The 21938-nt window shown below is 57.7% G+C and overlaps 2 protein-coding genes across 5 annotated transcripts in view; both read right to left on the bottom strand.

Moving 5' to 3' along the window:
* Window positions 1-443: 443 nt before the first annotated feature.
* Window positions 444-2993, bottom strand: CHRNA10 (cholinergic receptor nicotinic alpha 10 subunit). The gene is made up of 5 exons (XM_084201391.1): window positions 2921-2993; window positions 2535-2680; window positions 2079-2233; window positions 1254-1786; window positions 444-1149 (listed from the first exon to the last, which is right to left on the bottom strand). The coding sequence occupies exons 1-5, from the start codon at window positions 2979-2981 to the stop codon at window positions 665-667; spliced, it is 1380 nt and encodes a 459-aa protein (XP_084057517.1). The 5' UTR covers window positions 2982-2993; the 3' UTR covers window positions 444-664.
* Window positions 2994-4225: 1232 nt separating this feature from the next.
* The window catches only part of NUP98 (nucleoporin 98 and 96 precursor), a 35640-nt gene continuing 17927 nt past the window's right edge, over window positions 4226-21938 (bottom strand). For 3 of the 4 annotated variants that reach the window (XM_084201134.1, XM_084201136.1, XM_084201135.1), the window contains 17 exons: window positions 21679-21792; window positions 20838-20976; window positions 20432-20609; window positions 19691-19855; window positions 16695-16871; window positions 15528-15681; window positions 14234-14654; window positions 13190-13419; window positions 12624-12893; window positions 11569-11726; window positions 10044-10187; window positions 8639-8781; window positions 7923-8144; window positions 6891-7132; window positions 6207-6361; window positions 5746-5857; window positions 4226-4673 (listed from right to left, as the gene is read on the bottom strand). In XM_084201134.1, coding sequence (XP_084057260.1) covers window positions 4462-4673; window positions 5746-5857; window positions 6207-6361; window positions 6891-7132; window positions 7923-8144; window positions 8639-8781; window positions 10044-10187; window positions 11569-11726; window positions 12624-12893; window positions 13190-13419; window positions 14234-14654; window positions 15528-15681; window positions 16695-16871; window positions 19691-19855; window positions 20432-20609; window positions 20838-20976; window positions 21679-21792 — 3236 coding nt within the window. In that variant the 3' untranslated portion in view covers window positions 4226-4461. Of the gene's footprint in view, window positions 4674-5745; window positions 5858-6206; window positions 6362-6890; window positions 7133-7922; window positions 8145-8638; window positions 8782-10043; window positions 10188-11568; window positions 11727-12623; window positions 12894-13189; window positions 13420-14233; window positions 14655-15527; window positions 15682-16694; window positions 16872-19225; window positions 19461-19690; window positions 19856-20431; window positions 20610-20837; window positions 20977-21678; window positions 21793-21938 lie in introns of those variants that run through there. The other variant, XM_084201137.1, reaches the window with a different exon arrangement.

Raw genomic sequence — 21938 nt, forward strand, 5'->3', positions numbered from 1 at the left:
AGAGTTTATCACCTTCCCTTCCCTTCCCTTCCCTTCCCTTCCCTTCCCTTCCCTTCCCTTCCCTTCCCTTCCCTTCCCTTCCCTTCCCTTCCCTTCCCTTCCCAGAGCAGGGTTCCCCAAGGGGTCAGGCTGCCATGGGACAGTGGCTGCCACAGGCTGGGCTGGGTGGGCACAGACAGACAGACAGACAGACCACAGGACCAGCCCACCCTGGCCAGGCTGGGCAGCAGCCCCAGAGTTCCCACTGGGCCCTGCACCCCTTCCCATGGGAAGCCCCCCACCCCTCTCACGGGGAGCCCCATCCCTCAGCCAGGGCTCAGGGCCTGACCCCCCCATCCCTCCCAGGGCCACCCTTCCCCGGGCAGCACCCCTGTCCCCAGCAGCAGGGGCAGGACACACATTCCACGGTTTATTTCCACTCTGGAATTTCCCAGGTGCAGGATGCCACGGGGGGATGTGTGTGCCCACTCTGGTACAGCGGGACAGGGGCTGGGACCCCCCAGCCCTGCAGCTGGGGGTCCCACTCTCGGGCACCTCTTCCCCAGGGATGATGCAGCTCCCGCCCTGCAGCTCTGGGGGGGACCAGGGACATCCGTGTCACCCTCCCGAGGCCCCTCAGCCCCCGCCGTCCCTGGGGGGTCGCAGTGCTGGGTCCACAAAGCCATCAGGCAGCGTTGCCCAGGACCAGCACGCTCATGAGGAAGACCATGAGGAAGAAGACCCACATGAAGAAGCGGTCCATCACCTTGGCCACCTTCTTCCACTCGCCGGTGCGGCGCTGGTTGGCGCGGTGGCGCCGGAAGCAGCCGGCGATGTACCCGACGTTCCTCAGCAGGGCGTCGTGGTGGCACAGGCAGTGGTCCCAGGGGCAGCCCCTCACCTCCGTGCCCGCCTGCCCCTCGCCGGGGCTCTCCCCCGCTGCCCCGGCATCCCCCGCTGCTGCCCGCCCGCCCGGCGCCCGCTGGGGGCTCTTGCAGCTCTCGCCCACCTCGTAGACGCAGCAGAGCCGGGCCAGGTGGTGCAGGATGAGCCGGCGCGCCCAGGGGGGCACGGGCCGCGCCCCCGGCCCGCAGTGGTGCACGTTCATGATGAAGATGGTGAGCGCCGTGGAGGCCGTGATCATGGTCATGGTGGCGATGTAGTACTTCCCTGCGGGGGCAGCGGGCGCTGGCAGGGGGCACCGGGGGTCCCGCTGCCCCCCGTGCCGAGCCCCGAGCCCAGCCCTGGCACAGAGCCGGGCGCCCTGGGCTCACCGATGAGCGGGACGCTCTCCGAGGGGGGCATGCTCTCGGCCACCAGCAGCTGGAACACGGTGAGGGCCAGCAGCACCGTCACCCCCAGCGACACCTTCTCCCCCGAGTCGGCCGGCAGGTAGAAGCCCAGGGGCGCCAGGAAGGAGACCATGATGCAGGGCAGGAGCAGGTTGAAGATGTAGAAGGAGGCGCGGCGGCGCAGGAGCAGGGTGTAGGTGACGTCGGGGTAGGGCTCGGAGCAGCAGCCGTAGGTGATGACGTTCCTGGTGGCCGGCATGCCCAGCACCTCCCACTCCACGTTCTCCACGAAGTCCGTCAGGTCGCCGGTGTCCAGCTGGTTGCGGAGGTCGATCTGGTTCCCGTTGTAGGTCCAGGAGCCGAAGGTGAGGCGGCACTGCTGCCCGTCGAAGGGGAAGTAGGACACGTCCACCTTGCAGGAGCTCTTGGTGATGGCGGGCGAGTCCCAGGTGATGTGCCCGTCGGAGCGCAGCACCACGTTGGTCTCCATGGAGCCCCCGAAGTGCTCGTCGGCGCTGGGCAGAGAGGGGTGCCCGTGGGGCCACATCCCCTCCCTGTGCCCCTTGCAGCCCCCGGCTGTCCCCTCGCTGCTGGGGTCAGTCCCAAGCACAGCTGGCTGCTGCCAGCACCCCCGCCCCCACCTCCCTGCCTGTCCCCCTCCGTGACCCTCCTGCTCCCCGCCCGAGGCTGGCAGCAGCCCCAGCCATGCCCCCCTCCGTGACCCTCCTGCTCCCCGCCCGAGGCTGGCAGCAGCCCCGCAGCCCCCCAGCCCCAGCAGGGCCCCCCCGAGTACCGAGCACAGCGCACTTGTTGTAGAGGATGATGTCCGGCCGCCAGACGTAGCTGCTGGGGATGCGGATGCTGTCGATGCCGCCGTACTCGTCCTTGTCCCAGGTGAGGTGGGCGTCCAGCCAGGTCTGGCGGACCCACAGGTAGGAGGTGAGCACCTGGTTCCTCTCGTCCTGCCGAGGGGAGAGGGTGGGCGTGGGCGAATGGACCCCGCTGCCGCCCCGCTCCCCTCGGCCCCCAGCCGGCCCAGCGGCATCTCCGGGTGTCCCGCGGAGCTGAGCTCGGTTCGAGGGGCTCGTGGGGTTTTGGGGGGGAACCGGGCTGTCTGCAAAGTGCTCTGAGCTGACTCGAAACCTCCTGGGCTGCTCTGGGGGCGGATCCGGGCTGGTTTCAAGGGCTGAGCGTCAGCGCGGGGTCGAGCAGGACCCGGTGCGGGGAGCAGGGCGCGGGGCCGGTGCCGTGCCCGGCGCTCACCATGTCGATGATCTGGGCCAAGGTGACCTTGAGGGTGACGTTGAGCGCCCGGTCCGTGTCCTCCACGGGGCGCAGGGCGCTGGAGTAGTTGGCGAAGAGGTCGTGGAGCAGTTTGTAGGCGAACCTTCCCGGCGCCGCCCGGCAGCCTGGAGACAGGCGGAGCGGGGCTTGGAGGGGCCGGGGTGCAGCCGAACCCCTCCCGTGGGATCCCCAGGGCCCGGCCGCGGGACCCTCCTGCAGCTGGGAGGGACAGGGACCCCGACGGGACCCCCGTCCCCCCTCACCGCCAGCCCGAGCCCCCAGCCCCGGGATTCCCCGCGTGCGGGGCGATGCTGCCCCAGGGACCGGGGGAGGGGGGTCCGCGCCCCTCGAGCCCCCCTGCTCACCGGGGGCCGGGAGGACGCCGGCGAGGCAGAGGGCGAGGCACAGGCGAGCTCCGGGCTCCATCCCGCCGCAGGTGCGGGGACACGGGGGGGCCGGGTGACGTCAGGGCGGGGACAGGGCGGGGGAGCACGGCCCCCCAGGCACCCACGGCGAGGGGTTACGGTGGGTGAGCCCCGCAGGGCCCGGCTGGGAGCGGGCAGGGGCCGGGACGGGCTCCGGGTGCAGCAGAGCCCCTTCGGGGATGGGTTTGGGGGGCGCCGGTGGCAGCCACGCGGTGCCTGTCCCTGCCCGGCACCGGCCCCAGCCCGGGGACACCGCACCCGCCACACCGGGACACGGCGGAGCCGAGGGCGACTGGTGCAGCCCCGGAGCGGAGTGACCGCCCTGAACGGCAAGGGACATCCCCCTCTCCGGGCTTGGAAAGAGCAAGGGAAGGGAAGAGGCAGATCCTTCCCGCTCGGTGGGAGGAAAACCCAGGGAGATTGAGGGGCACGAGCCAGGAGACGAAGCAGCGAGGGGCAGCGGCGCCGGGCTCGGAGGTGCCGGAGCATCCCCAGCTCCAGCCCCGGGGAATCCACCGGCTCCTCTCCCCCGGCGCCTCCTGGCACCGTTCCCACGCCGAGCCCCGGCGGCAGATGTCGAGCGGTTTTGAGGCCGGAGGTTTTGTTTCCAGGCGGTGAATTATTCATCCCAGCCCGTGCCGGCCGGGCCGGGGCCGCTCAGGCCCAATTACAGTAATGGAAGGAGGCGAAGCCGCAGTGACCCGGCCCCTGCACACAGCCAGTGTCACCTGAACGTGCCACCGGCCAGGGACAGGGACACCTCCCACTGTCCCAGGCTCCTCCTGCCCCAGTGCCCAGCCTGGCCTTGGGCACTGCCAGGGATCCAGGGGCAGCCCCAGCTGCTCTGGGTACCCTGGGCCAGGGCCTGCCCACCCTGCCAGGGAACAATTCCTCATTGCCAAGCTCCCACCCAGCCCTGCCCTCTGGCACTGGCAGCCATTCCCTGTGTGCTGTCCCTCCATCCTTGTCCCCAGTCCCTCTGCAGCTTTTACACGAGCCACTTTCAGTACCAAAAGGCCACAATCTGGTTTATCTGGGTTCCCCACACTCTGTCCCAGAGATGAGTGATGTTTTCTCCCAAGATTCTGAAGCAGCCTACCCTGATCACCACCTAAGGCAAGGTGGGATTGTATCAAACATTCCTGGGCTGTCTTTACCCTCCACCCAACCACCCCGGGGTGACACAGCAAAGGACACACCTCCAAACCCAAACCCTGCCGTAGAAACCAAAGGAACCCATGGGAGTACTATAAACATTTTATTTGTGGTTTTCAAAAAGACAGGAAAATAATCTAGAGCATTTATTTATATTTTTTGATAAAAACCTTTCGATACTCCTCATGCATGAAGACCCTGGGTGCGCACCCCGGGGCGGTGCCGGGCGCCGGGGCGGGCCCGCGGGGCGCACGGGGCCGTTCCCCAGCGGGCAGCCCTGCCCCGGCCGCCCGTCCCGGGGGAGTCCCGGCGAGTCCCGGCGGCGCTCAGTGCGCGGCCAGGGCCAGCTCGCGCAGGTAGGCCTGGGTGAGGCCGCGCAGCTCCTCCAGCGCGTAGTCCTCGGGCATGGGCAGGCGGCCGATGTGCGGGGCCAGCAGGCGCAGCGGCACGCGCGGCTCCGCGGGCTCGGGGCCCGCCTCGGGGCCCTGCTGCAGGCTCAGCACCGCCCGCAGCACGTTGGCCACGCGCTTCGCCATGTCTGCAAGAGCGGGACAGGGCTCGGCTGTCACGGACATGTTTTATGAAAAACCCTTTCGCTAGGACTTTTTCCCCTGAGAAGCTGAGAGGCCCAAGGAATGAAATGTGAACAATGATTATCTGCAGCTGTGGAATACAACAGGTGCATCTGTGATTGGTCTCAAGTGGCTGTTTTTAATTAATGGCCAATCACAGTCCAGCTGTCTTGGACTCTCTGGTCACTCACAAGACTTTATTATCATTCCTTCTTTTCCTTTGCTAGCCTTCTGATGAAATCCTTTCTTCTATTCTTTTAGTATATAATTTTCTTTTAATATAATGTATATAATAGAATAATATATCAGCCTTCTTAAGCATGGAGTCAAGATTCTCATCTCTTCCCCTGTCCTGCAAACACCACCACACCCTGCGTGTGCTCCACCCCGGGAGGGCTCCAGAGCAAACCCAGCCAGGACTGATGGGGCTGGGGCGGCTCGGGAGTGAAGGCACTGGATGTGCTGTCCTCTCCCTGCTCCCTCCCTCAGCACAGGCAGTGCAGCCACAGGGAGAGAGCAAACAACCTCAGGCTATGCCGGGGGGATTTAGGTTGGATACTGGGGAAAAATTCTTCCTCCAAAGGCTTGAGGTGGCTCAGCCTGCAGAAAATGAGCCCAAGGAGGGACCTTCTCACACTTCTCAAATCCTTGGCAGGAAGGGGCAAATGGGGGGATTGGGCTCTGCTCCCTGGAACAGTGACACGAGCAGAGGGAATGGCCTCAGGCCGGGCAAGGGCAGACTCAGCTTGGATATGGAGACAATTCCTTCCCAGATAGGAAGGAATGCAGCCCTGGCACAGCTGCCCAGGGAGGTTTGGAGTGCCCATCCCTGCAGGGATTTCACAGCTGTGTGGATGTGACACTTGGGGACATGGGTCAGTGGTGGCCTTGGCAGTGCTGGGGAATGGTTGGACTCAGTCTGAAAGGTCTTTTCCAACCTAACTGATTCTGTGAGATGGGGATACAGCTGCTGCCCAGGCGGCAGCCAGGTGTGGAACTGGCTGTCCCAGGGAGCTGCTGGACAGGGTGTCACCATACCTGACTGAGCCAGGCGGTCCTTGGCCGTGTGGCACTGCAGCTGCTCTATCCTGTTGCACAGGGACGTCACTTTGGTGTGTAACCGCTCCAGCTCGTAGGTGGAAACATCCAGCTGGAAGCAAACACGGGTCAGCTCCAAGGCCAAACTCACCCACTGGGTGACACTACACCAAAACCTGCCTGAATTCACACCAGAGCAGGCAAAGGGGAAGCCCGGACAGGAATATGGGGGAATGGACATGGAGATTGCAGGGTTTGTCCCATCCCTTTCACTTGTCACTGTCACGCTCCCACGGGACGCAGCCCACCCTTGCTGTGACAGCAAAGCCCGGTTTTAGAGATGCCCCACGTTCAGTTTGAAGTGCCGGCCAAAGAGAAGCACCGACTGCCCCTCAACAGCCGTGAGAGCTTCAAGGCAGCCCCCGTGTGAGCTGCCGAGCATGGGAAGGCAGCTGCCCCACCTGCTGAATCCTGTCCAGCATCTCGTTGACACGGATGTAGTCGAGGTAGACCAGCCCCGCCAGCTCCCAGTCCTGAATGAGCGCGCTGCGCTCCGGGGGCGCCAGGTCCTCCAGGAATCCCTTCAGGTACTTGTAGTTCTCGTTGATAATTGCATCTGGAGAGAACTGGAGTTAGGAACAGAGCCCACCCCATCTCCCACAGAGCAGGGAACAGGAAGGCCACTGCTGCCCTTGTCCCCAGAGGCCCCTGTGCTCTAGGAAGGTGGGGCTTGCAGCAGGGAAAGCACCGCCCTGCTTCCCTGTTTGCCCAGGAAAAGCACTACACCAGCTATCCAGGGAAGTGCCAGGCCCTCTGTGCTGACTCTGCTGCTCCAAACCCAGCCTGATCCCTTCAATAGCCACCCCAAGGCTTGGAATCATGGAGTCACTCACTGGTTTGGGTTGGGAGTGATCTTAAATATCATCTGATCCCACCCCTTCCACTTGTCCCCAGTCCCTCTGCAGCTCTCCTGGAGCCCCTTCAGGCCCTGCCAGGGGCTCTGAGCTCTCCCTGGAGCCTTCTCCTCTGCAGGTGAGCACCCCCAGCTCTGCCAGCCTGGCTCCACAGCAGAGGGGATGCCACTCCCACTCCAGCTTTTGTGTGCTGCTCAAAGGACAGGACGCAAGACGAGCAGCAAGACCCACCTGAGGCCAAGTGCCTGACAACCAGCTTGTGGCACTGGTTCCAGTGCCCAGCCTTGAAGAGGAAAAGGGCCTCCTTGTGCTTGTCGCCCTCCATCCGGGCGCGGACGGCCTTGGCCTCGTGGATCCAGCGCGGGGGCACGCAGAGGCGCTGTGTCAGGAAGCTCTCCTTGGCCCAGCACTCGGGGCTCTCGGCCAGGGCGCAGTGCCGGCCCAGCAGCTCCCGCACCGCCTTCTCACGGACACTGCGGACACGCGGGGCACCTGTCACCGACCAGCTCCGCTCCTGTCACCCACCAGGAGCAGGACGTGGCAGGAGACGGGCCCCAAGGTCCCCCTCACCCCACTCCAGTCTGGGATGCTGGGATTTTCCCAAGTGGCACAAAGCCCTCCGGGAATTCTATGTGCGAGAAGCCACTACAACCACAGGACTTTAGGATTGACCCCAAGTTATTGCAAGGCCTGGAACAGTCACCCAGGGTCTGTCATTGTGTGTCCAGCCCAGGACAGTCACCCAGGGTCACTCATGGTGTGTCCAGCCCAGGACAGTCACACAGGGTCTGTCACAGTCTGTCCAGCCCAGGACAGTCACCCAGGGTCTGTCATTGTGTGTCCAGCCCAGGACAGTCACCCAGGGTCACTCACAGTCTGTCCAGCCCAGGACAGTCACCCAGGGTCACTTACAGCGTGTCCAGCCCAGGACAGTCACCCAGGGTCTGTCATTGTGTGTCCAGCCCAGGACAGTCACTCAGGGTCACTCACAGTCTGTCCAGCCCAGGACAGTCACCCAGGGTCACTCATGGTGTGTCCAGCCCAGGACAGTCACCCAGGGTCTGTCATTGTGTGTCCAGCCCAGGACAGTCACTCAGGGTCTGTCACAGCATGTCCAGCCCAGGACAGTCACCCAGGGTCACTTACAGTGTGTCCAGCCCAGGACAGTCACCCAGGGTCACTCATGGTGTGTCCAGCCCAGGACAGTCATACAGGGTCTGTCACAGTCTGTCCAGCCCAGGACAGTCACCCAGGGTCACTCACTGTGCGTCAGGCTCGTGCAGCATCACGAACACAGCCCATTCCCACAGCCCCTCGCTCTCCAGCTGGGCAGCATAACTGGTGTTGAGCACCCCCCAGCTCTGCTGGGACAGGTGGCAGTAGTTCAGGGCCCTGAGCACCTCCCACAGGTGCCAGCTGAGGCGGAAATCCAGCGGGTCAGAGGTGACACTCCTGGGATCCAGCAGCTGGTCAAGCTCATAGGACCTGCAGAGGAGAACTGGTAACTGGGAGAGCTGGTTGTGCCCACAACATCACATCCAGTCCCCTCCCTTCACCCACCTCCACGTGTGTGATTTACATAGGTGTGGGGGTTTGGTTTTCTTTTTCAAGAAGAAAATTAACAGTATTTACTGCTAAAACTCTTATGAGTCTGCACCCCGACTCTCACCCTTTTTCCTCTGTATGTGCTCCCCTGAAGATTTCTCACTGCCTTCAAAAAAGGCAGCTACAGAGAAGCCTTCCTGCACTCTTCAGACACAGAAAGCACCTAAACCCCCACAAATGTGCCCCAAAGCTTAAGGTTCCCAACTCTACCATCCCCAGGTGACACCACCTTCTGTGTCAGGGGTACGTGTGGGGCTGATTTTGGACTGCTCCAAGAGTTTCAGGCTGATTTCATGCCCCTGGCTGGTGAACTCAGGAAGTCACTGACAGATCCTGACTTTTCTGAATACTTATTGAACTCTTTGCCCACTTACCTGTCACTGTAGAGCTTTAACAAATGAAAGCAGACATCTCTCAGGGGCCTTCCTCCATTGTCATCTTCCTCAATAACATACCCAGAATCCTCCAGGTAAGGAGGCAGAGGACAGCAGGCGTATTTTTCACACTCTGAGGTGTTCTAGGGAGATAGAATATGGTGTTCAAACTTACTGTTGAAACTGAACAAAACTGAATTCCACAGCTCAGCAGGCTCAGGAGACTCTTTCTGCACCTGCAGTTGGAACCTCCTCAGAACTATGGAGCAACATGAAAAACCTGAACTCAAAATGCTCGGGCTGGTTCATGTCTCACACTGAGCTCTTACAAACCAGTGCCTGCAGCTACAGCCAGCTCTCACACACAGCCTGTATTCCCAAAGGCTTTTATAGCTGGAAAACCACCTAGGCCTTGGTGGAATGAAGTGGGTGCAGCCCAGGGAGCCTTCTCTCTGTAGCTAAGCAGGGTCTGGGCAGCCACAAGCAGCACAGGACACACTGAGTCAGTCAGAACACTCAACTGAGAACTTTCCCTACAGCTGGGGATTCAGAAGGGTTCAACACTGTGCACACCAAATACTGAAGCAAACATCAGTGACAAGTTTCCAGACTTGCTGCTGTGCTTAGGCTGCCTTGAGGATGGAGGGCTGAGCTGGCTTTAGTTAAATGATTAAACATGTTTTTCAGCAGAACCCTTTGTCCTGCTGCACACAGAGCTGAGAGCTCTGCAGCAAGACACAGGGCTCTGCATAATGCATGGAGCCACAGGAGTGTGGGACAGTGTCTGGGGGGGCACACACAGGGTGAGGGACAGGGGCTGGGGAGGCACACACGAGGTGTGGGGCACCATGGGCTCCTGGACAAGGCAGCTGAGGATTAATGACCTCAGTGGGAGAACAGGCTGCCTGCCTCAAAAGGGCTTTCCTGCTGTTTGCCACTGTCCCTCTTCCTAATTTTGTCCAGTTGTCAAACAGCTAGACAAAATCTGGAAACACTCCATAAATGGGTTTTCTCCACAGAACTTACGATTTTATAGAAACACAGAATGGTTTGGGCTGAAAGGACCTTCAAAATAATCCAGTTCCACTCCCTACCATAGGGACACCTTCCACTGTCCCAGGCTGCTCCAAGCCCTGTCCACTCTGGCCTGGGATGCTTTTAGGGATCCAGAGGCAGCCCCAGCTGTTCTGGGCACCCTGTGCCAGGGCCTGCCCACCCTCCCAGAAGGAATTCCTTCCCAGTATCCCACCTAACCCTGCCCTCTGGCAGTGGGAAGCCATCCCCCCCCTATCCTACACTCAATCCCACATTCAGCAACTCCTGGCTGCTCAAGGAGCCTCTGTGCAGCACCAGACAGGCAGGAGCCCCCTGAAGGGCTCCTCTAGGACAGGAAGGAGTGACCCACCTGAAAGGCTGACTCGTACATGGCCAGAGCCCGGGAGATGGAGGCTGTGGGGGGCAGCAGGTACCAGAGGTGCACGGCCACGCAGCGCTTCCAGTCCAGCAGCGAGCACACATTGACACTGATCCTCTCAGAGAGCTGCCACACCTGGAACCACACACCCTGCTGAGCCACCCCTGGGGCCACAAACCCTGCTGAGCCACCCCTGGGGCCACACACCCTGCTCAGCCACCCCTGGGGCCACACACCCTGCTCAGCCACCCCTGGGGCCACACACCCTGCTCAGCCACACCTGGAGCCAGGTGTGCAGCAGCAGGAGGTGGCTCTGGGAGAGAAGCCCCTCCCTGCAGTGCCCGTGGCTGCGTGGCACAGCTCACCAGAGGGGAGGGTGACTGAGAGGGAAAGAAAATAAAGTTTCCCTGAAGTGACCATCTTTTTCTTAGAAGTTAATGATTTCTATTTGGAGTTTCCAACAGGCACACCACCCCCTACCTTGTACAGAGCTAATCACAGCCAACAACACTGCCACAGGTGGCAGAAAACCAGTACCTGCTGAAGGAACCTTCTCCTGAGTCAGTTTCCTGATAAACCGTGCTAAGAAAACCCTGCATCCCTCCTGCCAGCTCTAAGATGCTCCAGAAAATCTGTTTGGACATTGGGGACTCAGAATTGTCTGCATTTTGAAAATTGTCTTATGGGCGCTTTTGATTGTTTTTGTCATTTTGTGTTGATTCAGTTGATCCTTCAGAGAAGCTTTCTTAATAATATCAAAAGGGGGAGTTGTGGGAACCCTGAGAGGCATTCCCTGGGTTAGGGAGACACAAGAAGCTTCCCTCAAAAGCTGTTTGACCCCATTGGCTCCTTCCCTTGCTCCTATGTCCCTCAGCCACCCCCTCCCTATTCCCCCACTGGCTCTCATCTTTGTACTGCCCCGATGCCACTGTGCAGCCCCTGCCTCTTGAGGCACAGGGACCTGGACCCTCCCCACCAGTGTGCCCTTGGACCCTGAACGTCTCACTGTATGGCTGAATAAAACATCTGTGGACAACATGCAAAGGCCCTTTCAGCTTCTGTTGTATTGCACTAAATAGTTATTTAGTTGTTTGCACTGGGTGTTTGGTAACTTGCACTGTTCACATGATTTCTATCCTATCACCACATGGTCTTCCCCTTTCCCCCACTCCTAAGTGCCAGCGTGGTGCTCTCCCTGGTTTACCCCTCCCCTCACCCTCCTCACTGGTATCCCATTGGATGTAGTTCCTCTCCTCCAGACCCCTTCCCAGTTCTTAAAAGCGCCTAGGGGCAGCCGGCCCGGCCTCTTTTCTACCTTGGAAACAAACGTAGGACATTTGTCCCCATGTGGAGAAGAGCGCTTCTGGTCTTTTGCCTTTGTCCATGTAAGACAGTGTGGGCTGGGGTCCATGGCTAGCTGGGTTGGACCCGAACAGCCCAGACCCAGATTCCTCCATGCCTGCCCCCCCTGGATGTCAGAGCCAGCAGTGGGCTGTCCTGGCGGGGCTGTCCTTACCGGCTTGCCTGCGAGCAGGGCGAAGAGGCGCAGCCGCTCCTCCTGGATGAAGCGGTCGCTGTGCAGGCGGTGCCAGTCCACCAGCTGCAGGGTCAGCAGGTCCCTGACGGGCTGGCTCCCGGCCAGCTGTGACAGCAGCAGCGCCAGGCGGTGGTCACCTGCAGGGACACCCCTCAGCTGCACACCTTAGAGCCCCCCAACAAGGCTTCACACTGGGAGGGAACCTAAAACTCATCCCCTTCCAGCCCCTGCCCGTGGCAGGGACACCTTCCACTAGGGCAGCTGCTCCAAGCCCCATCCACTGGGGCATGGAACACTTCCAGGAATGGGGAGGCCACAACTCCAATATTTCTTATGAAATAAACCACTCCATAAACACCTGGTATAACAGACAGGGATAAAACCTGCCATAAGGCTCGGAAAATACACATTTTTAACCCAAATATAAAATGTCTGAACAGAAGCTCGACTTAAAAGATCATTCATTAAAAATTCAAAGGAGTGACTATGAAAACTCCCAGTTCCAAATGCACTCCGGCAGCACTTCCTAACTGGAGGTAGCTGACAGAGCCAGAGTGAAGTGGACCAGGGAGTCCAGCAGCAGCTCCTACCCAATCTTCAGGACCAGGCTGGACAGGGCTTGGAGCAACCACAGATAGCAGAAGGAATCCCTGCCTCTGGCGGGGGGTGGGACTGGATGGGCTTTCAAGTTCCTTCCAGTCCAGCCCATTCCATGATTTTGTGGTCACTGACAAGGGAACACTTCACATGCACAACAGCCAGTCAACTATGAGCTCTCCAAGTTTAATCCCTCTTTGTGCACATCCTTTCTCCTCTACACAAAAGCTGTGATTTAGGCACTTTACAGAATCCCAGAATACGTGAGCCGCAGGGACCCACAAAGATTGCCCAGTGCCACCCCTGCCCTGCCCAGACCCCCAGCAATCCCACCCTGGGCATCCCTGGCAGGGCTGGCCAAGGCTCCTGGAGCTCTGGCAGCCTCGGGGCTGCTGTGCCCATTGCCTGGGCAGTGCCCAGCAGTCCGGGGTGCTCACCTGCCTGCTGTGCCAGCCTGCAGGCCTCGCCGATCCTCTTGCCCGTGAGGCAGCTGAACACGGCCTCGACGTGGCTGCCGTGCCGGGACAGAGCCACCTCCTCCTCGATGCGCCCGGCCGCCGTCTCGGAGAGCCAGCGCGAGAAGGCGCGGCGCCGCTCCAGCGCCAGCACGTACTCGCTGGGCTCCTCCAGGCTGGCCTCCAGCTCCTTCAGCTTGCCCCAGATGGCCTCACATAACGTCCAGGCCAAGCACCAGTGCTTCACAACGGCTGTGGGGACACACACCCAGCGTCAGGAGTGGGAGCACAGAACTCAGAGGGGCTCATGTGAGGATAACTCTGGAGGGCTCACTGCCCCCACCCTGGAGGGCTCACTGTCCCCACCGTGTTTGGAAGGGGCTGTCCAGGGAGCTCTGCAGTGCCCATCCCTGCAGGTGTGCCCTGGAGGTGGCACTGAGTGCTCTGGGCTGGGGACAAGGTGGCCATGGGGCACAGCTGGCACTGCCTGGGCTGGCAGGGCTGCTCCAGCCTAAACCATTCTGTGAGAAGGATCCTTCTATACTCACTCTCTGCCACAGCAGGATCCTCAGATGCTTTCCTGGCCCAGTCAGCATAGTCATGGATAGCAGAGACTCCGGGGTTGGGGGCCAGGAGAGGACAGGGCTCATCCATATGGACAGTGCTGTGCTTCAGCTTTATCTCCAGAGGGGTGAGATACAGCTCCTTGTCTCTGTCCATCTTCCATTGTTCCAAGCTCAACTTTTCCACGTGAACTTTGAAAGGGGATTCTGTGAGTCTGGAGGAAAAGAGGAGACAGACCAAGTAGCAAAAGTTCTGCATGTTCTCCATGCAAGTGGAGCAGCTCATGCTGCAGCTTGTCCTAATTAAAACGACAGTAAAACATGACCCAAGGCATGAAGATTCTGGTGAGAGTCTGGGATTTGGAGCCAGGCTTTGGGGCCCTGAACAACCTGGGGTAGTGGAAGTGTCCCTGGCCACAGCAGTGGGGTGGAACAAGATGGTCTTTAAGTCTCTGAACCCAAACCTTCTGTGATTTGGTGAATAAACTGTGACTCCTGACCTCTGCAGAGGCAGCAAGCACACCTTCCCCCCAGCTCATTCCTCAGCACTTCACATATGCTGGAGAACATCCACACAAGCCTTCTGGAGCACTTAAATGGTGGGACTGGGCTATATTCCAGCCTGGTTCAGGTATGGAGACCCTACAGGCCCACGTGCTGCTGGATGCACAGGCAGTATGAAGGTGTCTGGGAATTGAACTAGAACTTCCTCAGGTAGGGCAGATGTCCTCAGGGAGAACCAACAGACTGTAAGCTTTCTAGACAACAACTTTGAACCTTCCCTTCAACCTTGTGCTGGGTGACAGTGCTATTTGTTTGATAAAAAAGAAAAACCAAACCCTCTCACTATGCTATTCCAGGATTTGACAGATATATTTTTGTGGAGAAGGGCCATGAAGGAGATCTCGATGGCTAACACCATCTAGCACCACTCCTGCATGTCAGAAGGAACAGCGACCTGCAACCAGGATTCTGCCAGTCACGGAGAGTGAGCCTGTCACACCCATCCTGAAGGGAATCACTACTCACGATTTGGGAGCCACGGGAGTGGGCAGGAATCCATATTCCACAGGCTCCAACTGAGCATCTTCCACTTCACTGGAGGCGCTCAGCTGATCTCCACAATTGACCAGCGTCCAGTTGGGGCCCCAGCCCACACGGAAGGAGCGGCCCATGAAGAGTCCCATGTCCATCAGGAGCTTCCCTTTCCCGTAGGTGATGGACCTCTCCAGAGGGACGAGCCCACGCTGCCGGCGGGCCCCCACTGTCTTCACCTGCACCTCGGGCACGGCCGCGGGCACCGCGAAGGCCGAGGCCAGCGGGGACGCCGCCGACCACAGCGCAGCCGAGGGGGCACCGTCCAAAGTCCTGGGGCCCTTGGCATCTGCCACGGCAGCACTCGGGGCTTGGGAAAGGACACTGGCAAACTTGGATTGCAGCAGCCCAGCAGCTGACGGGGAGAAGCAGAAGAACGGTTCAGTGGAAGGGCACCCGTATTTCAGAGAGCATTTCTGGGCTTTGAAGGGATTTCAGAAATTGCCAGAATAGCCAGTGACAAATGTCTGGATGGTGCGATGGGAACACGGAGCTAAGTGTGAGCGTGTGCAGTGCTGAGTCCCACTGAACCTCCAGCACTGCCCACAGGAACACATGGGGTGCTCCCAGGAAGGGGAAAGGCACAGCCCCATCCCAAACTGGGCCATTCCCAAAGGAGTCCCTGATTTAATGCTGCAGTCAGGACATCAGAACAGAAGTGGGGTGGCACACGGATCAGCAGGGCTCACACACACCGCAGGGCTGTCCCTGCCAGCCACACGGGCTTTGAATTGATTAACAGATCTGAATTAATGGGTTTCCTCCATCAGGGAGCACCTTCCTGCTTGTTCCCAGAGGTGTTCCTCAATATCCCTATGGAAAGCACCACTTAGTGGGTGCACTGGGTGCAAGGGGCAAGGTTAGGGCAGTGGGGGAATCTGGCAGGGGCTGCCCTGTGCAGGGCACAGCTGGTGCCCACAGCAGAGCCACCACAGGCCACCTCCAAACCAAGCTGCAAAGTTGGTGCCTGTGAGAGATCTTGAAAGGGGAAAAAACCCACAGAAGCAGATAAAAAAAAAAAGAAAAGAAAAAAAGAAGTTAAAAGATCAATGCAAGCATCAGAGGAGGTGCTCCAGGCGCTGAAGCATTCAGGGCAGGGCTTGTGCTGGAGCAGGGAATTAACAGAGGAGGAAGGAGTGGCAGGAAGGAACTGCTGCAGACCCCAGGATTTTGCCTGTTTATGTTAAAATTCACCTTCCTTCACACCATCTGTGGTTTCTCACCATACCTGAGTGTCTTTTCTGTCCATGTGATTTTGAAATGGGAAGCCTTGGGGAGCAGATCTCTTGGGAAGTGTCCATCCTGACAGGTTGCTGCTTCCCAGGATAATCCAGGATCAAATCCAGGTCGTCATCATCAGCAAGCAAGGAAGCTTTCATGATCTGAGGATGTGGGAAGCCAAGCCAGAACATCAGCAATCCCTCCCACAGCTGCAGCTCACTAAGCTCATCAGATTAGCTCTTCCCACTCAAAAAAACTCCTACATGCAGCACATGACCAAACAACACAGCCATGCTGCAAACATTCCAAAGAACAGTGGAGGGACAGCTCAGGCATGCTGCCTGATGGATGAGGTTTTACAACTACTTGTTACAACACTGCACAGGACTCACTGGGGATGGGGGGGACATCCCACAATAATCCTGATTTCTTAGATCGTAGCTCTGTCTGCTGTTTGTCAGCTTAAGGATTAACTGGTCTATTTGTCATTACATGGAGAAGCCCAAAAATGTTCAAGGTTCTGTCCTTCCACAAAAATTATAAAGAGCTGGAGGGACAGGAGCCAGGGAATGGCTGCCAGTGCCAGAGGGCAGGGCTGGGTGGGATCTTGGCAATGAGGAATTGTTCCCTGGCAGGGTGGGCAGGCCCTGGCACAGGGTGCCCAGAGCAGCTGGGGCTGCCCCTGGATCCCTGGCAGTGTCCAAGGCCAGGCTGGACACTGGGGCTGGAGCACCTGGGGCAGTGGGAGGTGTCCCTGCCATGGCAGGGGTGGGATGGGCTTTATGGTTTTACTCAACCCAAATCTTCTCTGGTACTGTGAAATAAAAGCATCAACACCAAGCTCCAAATCAAGACTAGTTACCCCAAAACATTTTTTTCTACCAAGGCAGAAGGTGCCCAAGGCAGCTGCTCTGGTATCAGTTCAGCTTGTCTCAGTGCCCACAGGCCAGAGTTCTGGAAACTGAGCTCTGGCTTTAAGGTGTTCCATGTCAGCACTCAGCTCTCCACGTGTGGGACTTTTCCCAGAACAGAGGTGTGGTGTGTGAGCTCAGTCCCACCCCATGGGATGCCCTGAACATTACAGGCTGGTGTGTGACCACCCTTGGGGAGACAAAAACCTCCTTGAGAAGCGCTCCCCTCATTTCCCAGAGAGAAGCAGGGGCAGGACACTGACCTGCAGCACGTAGGGGTTGATGCCCTGGGTGGATGCGATGTGCGTGGACGCTGGCACTGCCTCCTGCTCCTCGGCCAGGGCATCCTCTGCCAAGGGCTCCTGGACTGGCTCCTGGGTGACGTCTGCCATGTCACTGTCCAGCTCCACCAGCCTGCTCAGCTGCTCCAGCTCCAGGGGCTGCGGATACAGAGGCCAGGTCACACCCACAGAGCACAGCTCAGCCAGGACAGCCACGGCTCCCAGCAGCACCTGTGGGCTCGGCCAAGGCTGCGCACCAAGGGCAGGGATGGACACACAGAACCTTCAGGGTGTGCCATGCCAGGGAAGGAGCAGTCCCAGAGCAGCGGTGCCCTCCTGGAGTTTTCCCAGTTCTGCCATGCAGTTTAGGAAACTGTTCTTCAGCAGTGCAGTTCTCACGTGCCCAGCGAGGGAGAGCTCTGTTGTGTCCTGCCTGCCTCCCTCCCTCCCCTCCTCCTAGCTCCATCCCATGCGGTACAAACTCCAATCACAGAGCCTACATTCCACAAAGATCTGCATTTCACATGGATACTGTAATGGGCAGGCCCTGGCCCAGGGTGCCCAGAGCAGCTGAGGCTGTCCCTGGATCCCAGGCAGTGCCCAAGGCCAGGCTGGACACTGGGGCTGGAGCAGCCTGGGACAGGGGTGGCCCTGGATGGACTTTAAGGTCCCTCTAACCCAAACCCTTCCACGATTCCATGGCTAACTGCTCACAGGGGCTGTACTTTTGCTCAGCTGGCTCTGTGGGACCTGAGCTCTCATGTACTGGCTTGGTTCTAGTTTAACCATCCCATGACTCACTTTGTGTCCTGCGAAAGCCTCGTGCTTCCAGCTTCCCAGAAAAAACAGAGTAAAGAGCACTGAAGTGATGCAAAAACAGGAGTGAGGAAGCCTAGGCAGGGAGTGTCCTGGGAATCCTGCTCAGGAATTAAGGAGCATGTTCACAAGCTGTGCTTAGCTCTCTAGAACCAGCCAGGATGCGGTGAAAGTTCTCAGCTGAGATAAAATCACCTGGGGGTGTCTGTAAGGACAGAACTGAGCGGCAGATGCAGAATCTGAACCTGGCCCCACGTGTGGAACAGATTTACAAGTCAAAATATGGTTACAAACACACAAGTTTCACTGCTCCCTTCATTGGGCTTTAATGCAGCAAGCTCCCTTGCAATATTAATAAATTCATTAATATTTAACTTACTGAGGGAAGACAAAGCAAAAAACCAAGTCTACATACTAAATGCTTCTTACAGCCCAAATAATAGTATTATCAGATGTGTTCTACACCAGGTTTTTGGGATGTTTTAAGCGATGCTATGATGTTTCTTAGGGTTTTGGGAAACTGCTGTTTTTCCTAATTTCAGAAATTAAAACCTAAGTTAATGTTATGCAAGTCAGAGAGGTTAATGAACCTGGAGGAGTTTTCACTAAGCACACTGGATTGTGCAAGAATATTTGAATAGATCAGTGATACTCCCAGTGTTCCTGAGTGTTTATAACCTCAGCTCTGGTCCCCCCAGTCTGAACATGAAGCAGGGAGGGGAGCTGAAGTGATGCTGTTGGGCAGCCATGTGTGCAGCTCAAAATGCAAATAGTCAAGGATCTACTCCAGCAGAGGGATTAATGAGTGGGTGTTAATTAGCTGAGGAGCCAGGAGAGCTGGAGCAGCAGCCGGCCACTGCTCTAGGATTCTCCATGCAGAATGCAGCAGAGCTGGCAGCCCCCAGCCCGCCCCAGCAGCAGGGTGCTCTGCCCAGGGAGCAGATGGTGCTTTGGAATTGCTGAACAGGGATCAGGGTCCTGAGAGCCTCTCTCACCTACCTGGAGAGCTCTGCTCTCCTGCCACACAAATGGTCAGCAGAGACTCACACTGGCTACCAGGGACAAGTTCTGTGTTAGAAACACAGAACTACTGAGGTGGGAAAAGCTTCGGAGCCCACCAGGTCCAACCATGCCCCAGCACTGCCAGGGCCACCACTGACTCCATCCCAAGTGCCACATCCACAGGCTGTGGAATCCCTCAGGGAGGTGACTTCACCACTGCCCCGGGCAACCTGTGCCAGGGCTGGACAGCCCTTTTCAGGAAAAAATTTTCCCAATATCCAATCTAAACCTCCCCTGGCACAACTTGAGGCCATTTCCCTACTCTGCCCTCCTGGCAGGGACTTGTGCAGAGCCGCAAGGGCTTCCCTGAGCCTCCTTTTCTCCAGGCTCAGCCCTTTCCCCAGCCCACTCAGCCCCTCCTGGGGCTCCAGCCCCTTCCCAGCTCCATTCCCTGCCCTGGACATGCTCCAGCCCCTCCAGGTCTCTCCTGCAGGACCAGAACTGGACACAGGCCTCAAGGTGTCACACAGTGCTCAGCACAGGGGACAATCCCTGCCCTCTTGCCCACCTGGGCTCCTGGTATTCCCAGTGAACTAGATCAAACACCACCTGTGGATCAAACATTCCTGTGTAAGATGGGCCCAGCACTGAGGATGTTTTGCAAAGGTTTAAAGCAGTCACATCCAACACAAATATGTTTACAAAGCCAGCATATAGCCAGCCTTACAAAATGTATTATTTTAATAAAAATAGAGCACATTCTTAAAATGGAAAGCAGACAGTCTTGCACACTAATGGTGGTAAAGGCAACTGAGTGCACAGCATCACTGTCCAGGCAGGCAGCACACGGCGGTGGCATTACGGGCGTGCATTTAATAGTCACAAAAACAAGGGTTCTTCCAGAAGAGGTGCAAATCTGCCAAACTCAGACTAGAATTCAAACAAGAAACAAGGGTTGAAAGCCTCCCCACCCCATCCTTAGTCTGAAATGTCAAGTGTCTCAAAGGAAAACAACACACAGCCACTCAGGCAGAGCTCAGAAGAGTTTCTGTCAGGCTTCACTCTCCAGATTGCACGTTACTCCAACCACCCCTTCCCAGGCACAGCTATTCTCCAAATTCCGTGTCATCAACCCCCTTTTGTCACTGCTCTCCTTCTACCTGAGCCGGGGGCGCTGGTTTGCCGTTCAGGGCCATCTGCTGGGGTGGCAGGTGCCCTGGGGGTGGCACAGGTGTGGTCTTTAACTTCTTGGTGTCCACTTTTAAAGGATGATCTTCCTCCTCCTCGTCAGAATCTTGCAAGCCGTACTTGGAAAAGTGTGCTACCTGTGTTAAGGAGAAGGACAAAGGTGTCACAGCTTGAAGTGAAACTTCTGAAAGGCCTGAACACTGGGCAGGTGTAACTGTGCCCTATACAGGTGTCCTAACACACAACTCTTGGGACACCTGCAACAAACTCAGCCTCTCTACAGAGGCTGTTGTTTTAAAGTTTATCAGCTGTCGCAGACTCAGGGACGACAGTTCAGTGTTGTAGTGCTTGGTAATTGTATGATTTCACATGTGTTATTGATTATGTGTATTACAAAACCACCTGCTCTAGGCAGGTCTGGGGCCACAGTTTTCACCACCTAACTCCAGACTGGTTTGGACTGGGAGGGGCCTTAAAGCTCATTCATTCCATGAGCAGGGATATATATTCCATAAGCATGCACTTCCACTAGCGCAGGTTGGTCCAAGCCCCATCCAACCTGACCTTGAATGCTCCCAGGAATGAGGAGCTGCTCTGATGAGGACGGTTCTCACCAGAGCTGAGGGATTCCAGACAGCTGTCCAAAGTCAGAATGCCTCGATCTGGGGATGCTGAGGAGCCTGCAGGCCAGGCAGAGCTGCAGGGTGGCTCACCTTGAAGACCCAGGAGCCGGTCTCGGGGCGGTACTCCTTGAAGCGCGCGCCCTGCCTGCGGGACACGGCCTCCAGCCGGCCCTCGTAGTCCATCTCGGCCAGCCGCTCCGGGCTCTTGATCAGGCACCGCGACGTCTTGTCCGTGGGCCACACCCCGTCCAGGGTCACCTCAGCTCGCCTGCCAAAGGACAACGGGCTCAGAGACGAGGGGCTGGGAACCTGAGCAGAGCACAGCCCCACAAGGGAAACACCTATCGGCTCTTAAACCCAATCTGTGGTTCAGAAACCTGGAAGGAACTCGCTGACACTGTAACCCAAATGCACCATCTGGATTTGTCTCTTGGTTGCAGCCTGCAAGCACAGCAGACTGTCAGGGTTCTAAAAATCATCCTTATCTAACACTCACCTATTTAACCCTTCCCCAATCGGAGGTTTTTTTTCGTCGTCAGGGTAAACAATAACTTCTTTTCTCCGGATATGTACAATCTCATCCAGGTTTAAGTTTGTTAGATTTATCTCTCCTTCGAAGTAAATCGATCCATAACCTGCATAACAACCCAAAAAGTCACAATTAAATTGTCTGTGAAAAGTCATGTGCCAGAGAGCCCACACACCTGCTGTGCTCCTCCTGTCCCACCCAGCCCTGTCCTGTCTCCTGAGCACAGCAAAATCTCCTTCCCCCTGAGAAAACTCCGGAGGAGCCTTATCAACTTTGACACCAATTTCAAATGGCTGGGAGAGCTGGGAATGCTCAACCTGGAGAAGGGAAGGCTCCAGCCAGGGCCTAAAGGGGCTTCAGGAGAGCTGCAGAGAGACTGGGGACAAGGCCTGGAGGGACAGGACACAGGAAATTGCTCCCATGGCCAGAAGGCAGGGCTAGATGGGATCTTGGGAATGAGGAATTTTTCCCTGGCAGGGTGGAGAAGCCCCAGACATGCTGTGGCTGCCCCTGGATCCCTGGAAATGTCCAAGGCCAGGCTGGATAGGGTTTGGAGCAGCCTGGGACAGTGGAATGTGTCCCTGCCCATGGAATGGGATGAGCTTTAATGCCCTTCCCAAACCAAATCAGTCTGTGATACTGGGATTTATTTTATCCTAAAATCCTACAAAACTTTGATGGCAACTTCTCCCAAAGCAAGGGCACTGGTGGCAGTCAGACTGAGGGTTTGGAACTGAGGCTCTGCAGCTTTAGGATCCCTGGGTCAGGCTGAAGGCCCAGGAAGGCCCAGGAAGGCTGGGGCTCTCACCTGTGCGGCCGATGGTGAAGTCTGTCACGATACATTCCTTCCTGTCGTTGGTCAGCCGGGCCAGCTCCTCCAGCGTCGGGATGGTGTAGTAGCCAGCTCGTGTCAGGACAATCCCTGCAACACAACATCCCCTGAGAACAGAGCTGGCAGCAATGCATCAGCATTCCCAGACTGTTATCCCATTTCTTCTGTCAGCCTGACTATACACCTGGAAGCCTCAGAGGAACTGAGTATCAGGGCACCCAAAGCCAACAGACACC

The sequence above is a fragment of the Fringilla coelebs genome (assembly GCF_963513975.1).
Source record: "Fringilla coelebs genome assembly, chromosome: 2".
Classification (NCBI taxonomy): domain Eukaryota; kingdom Metazoa; phylum Chordata; class Aves; order Passeriformes; family Fringillidae; genus Fringilla; species Fringilla coelebs.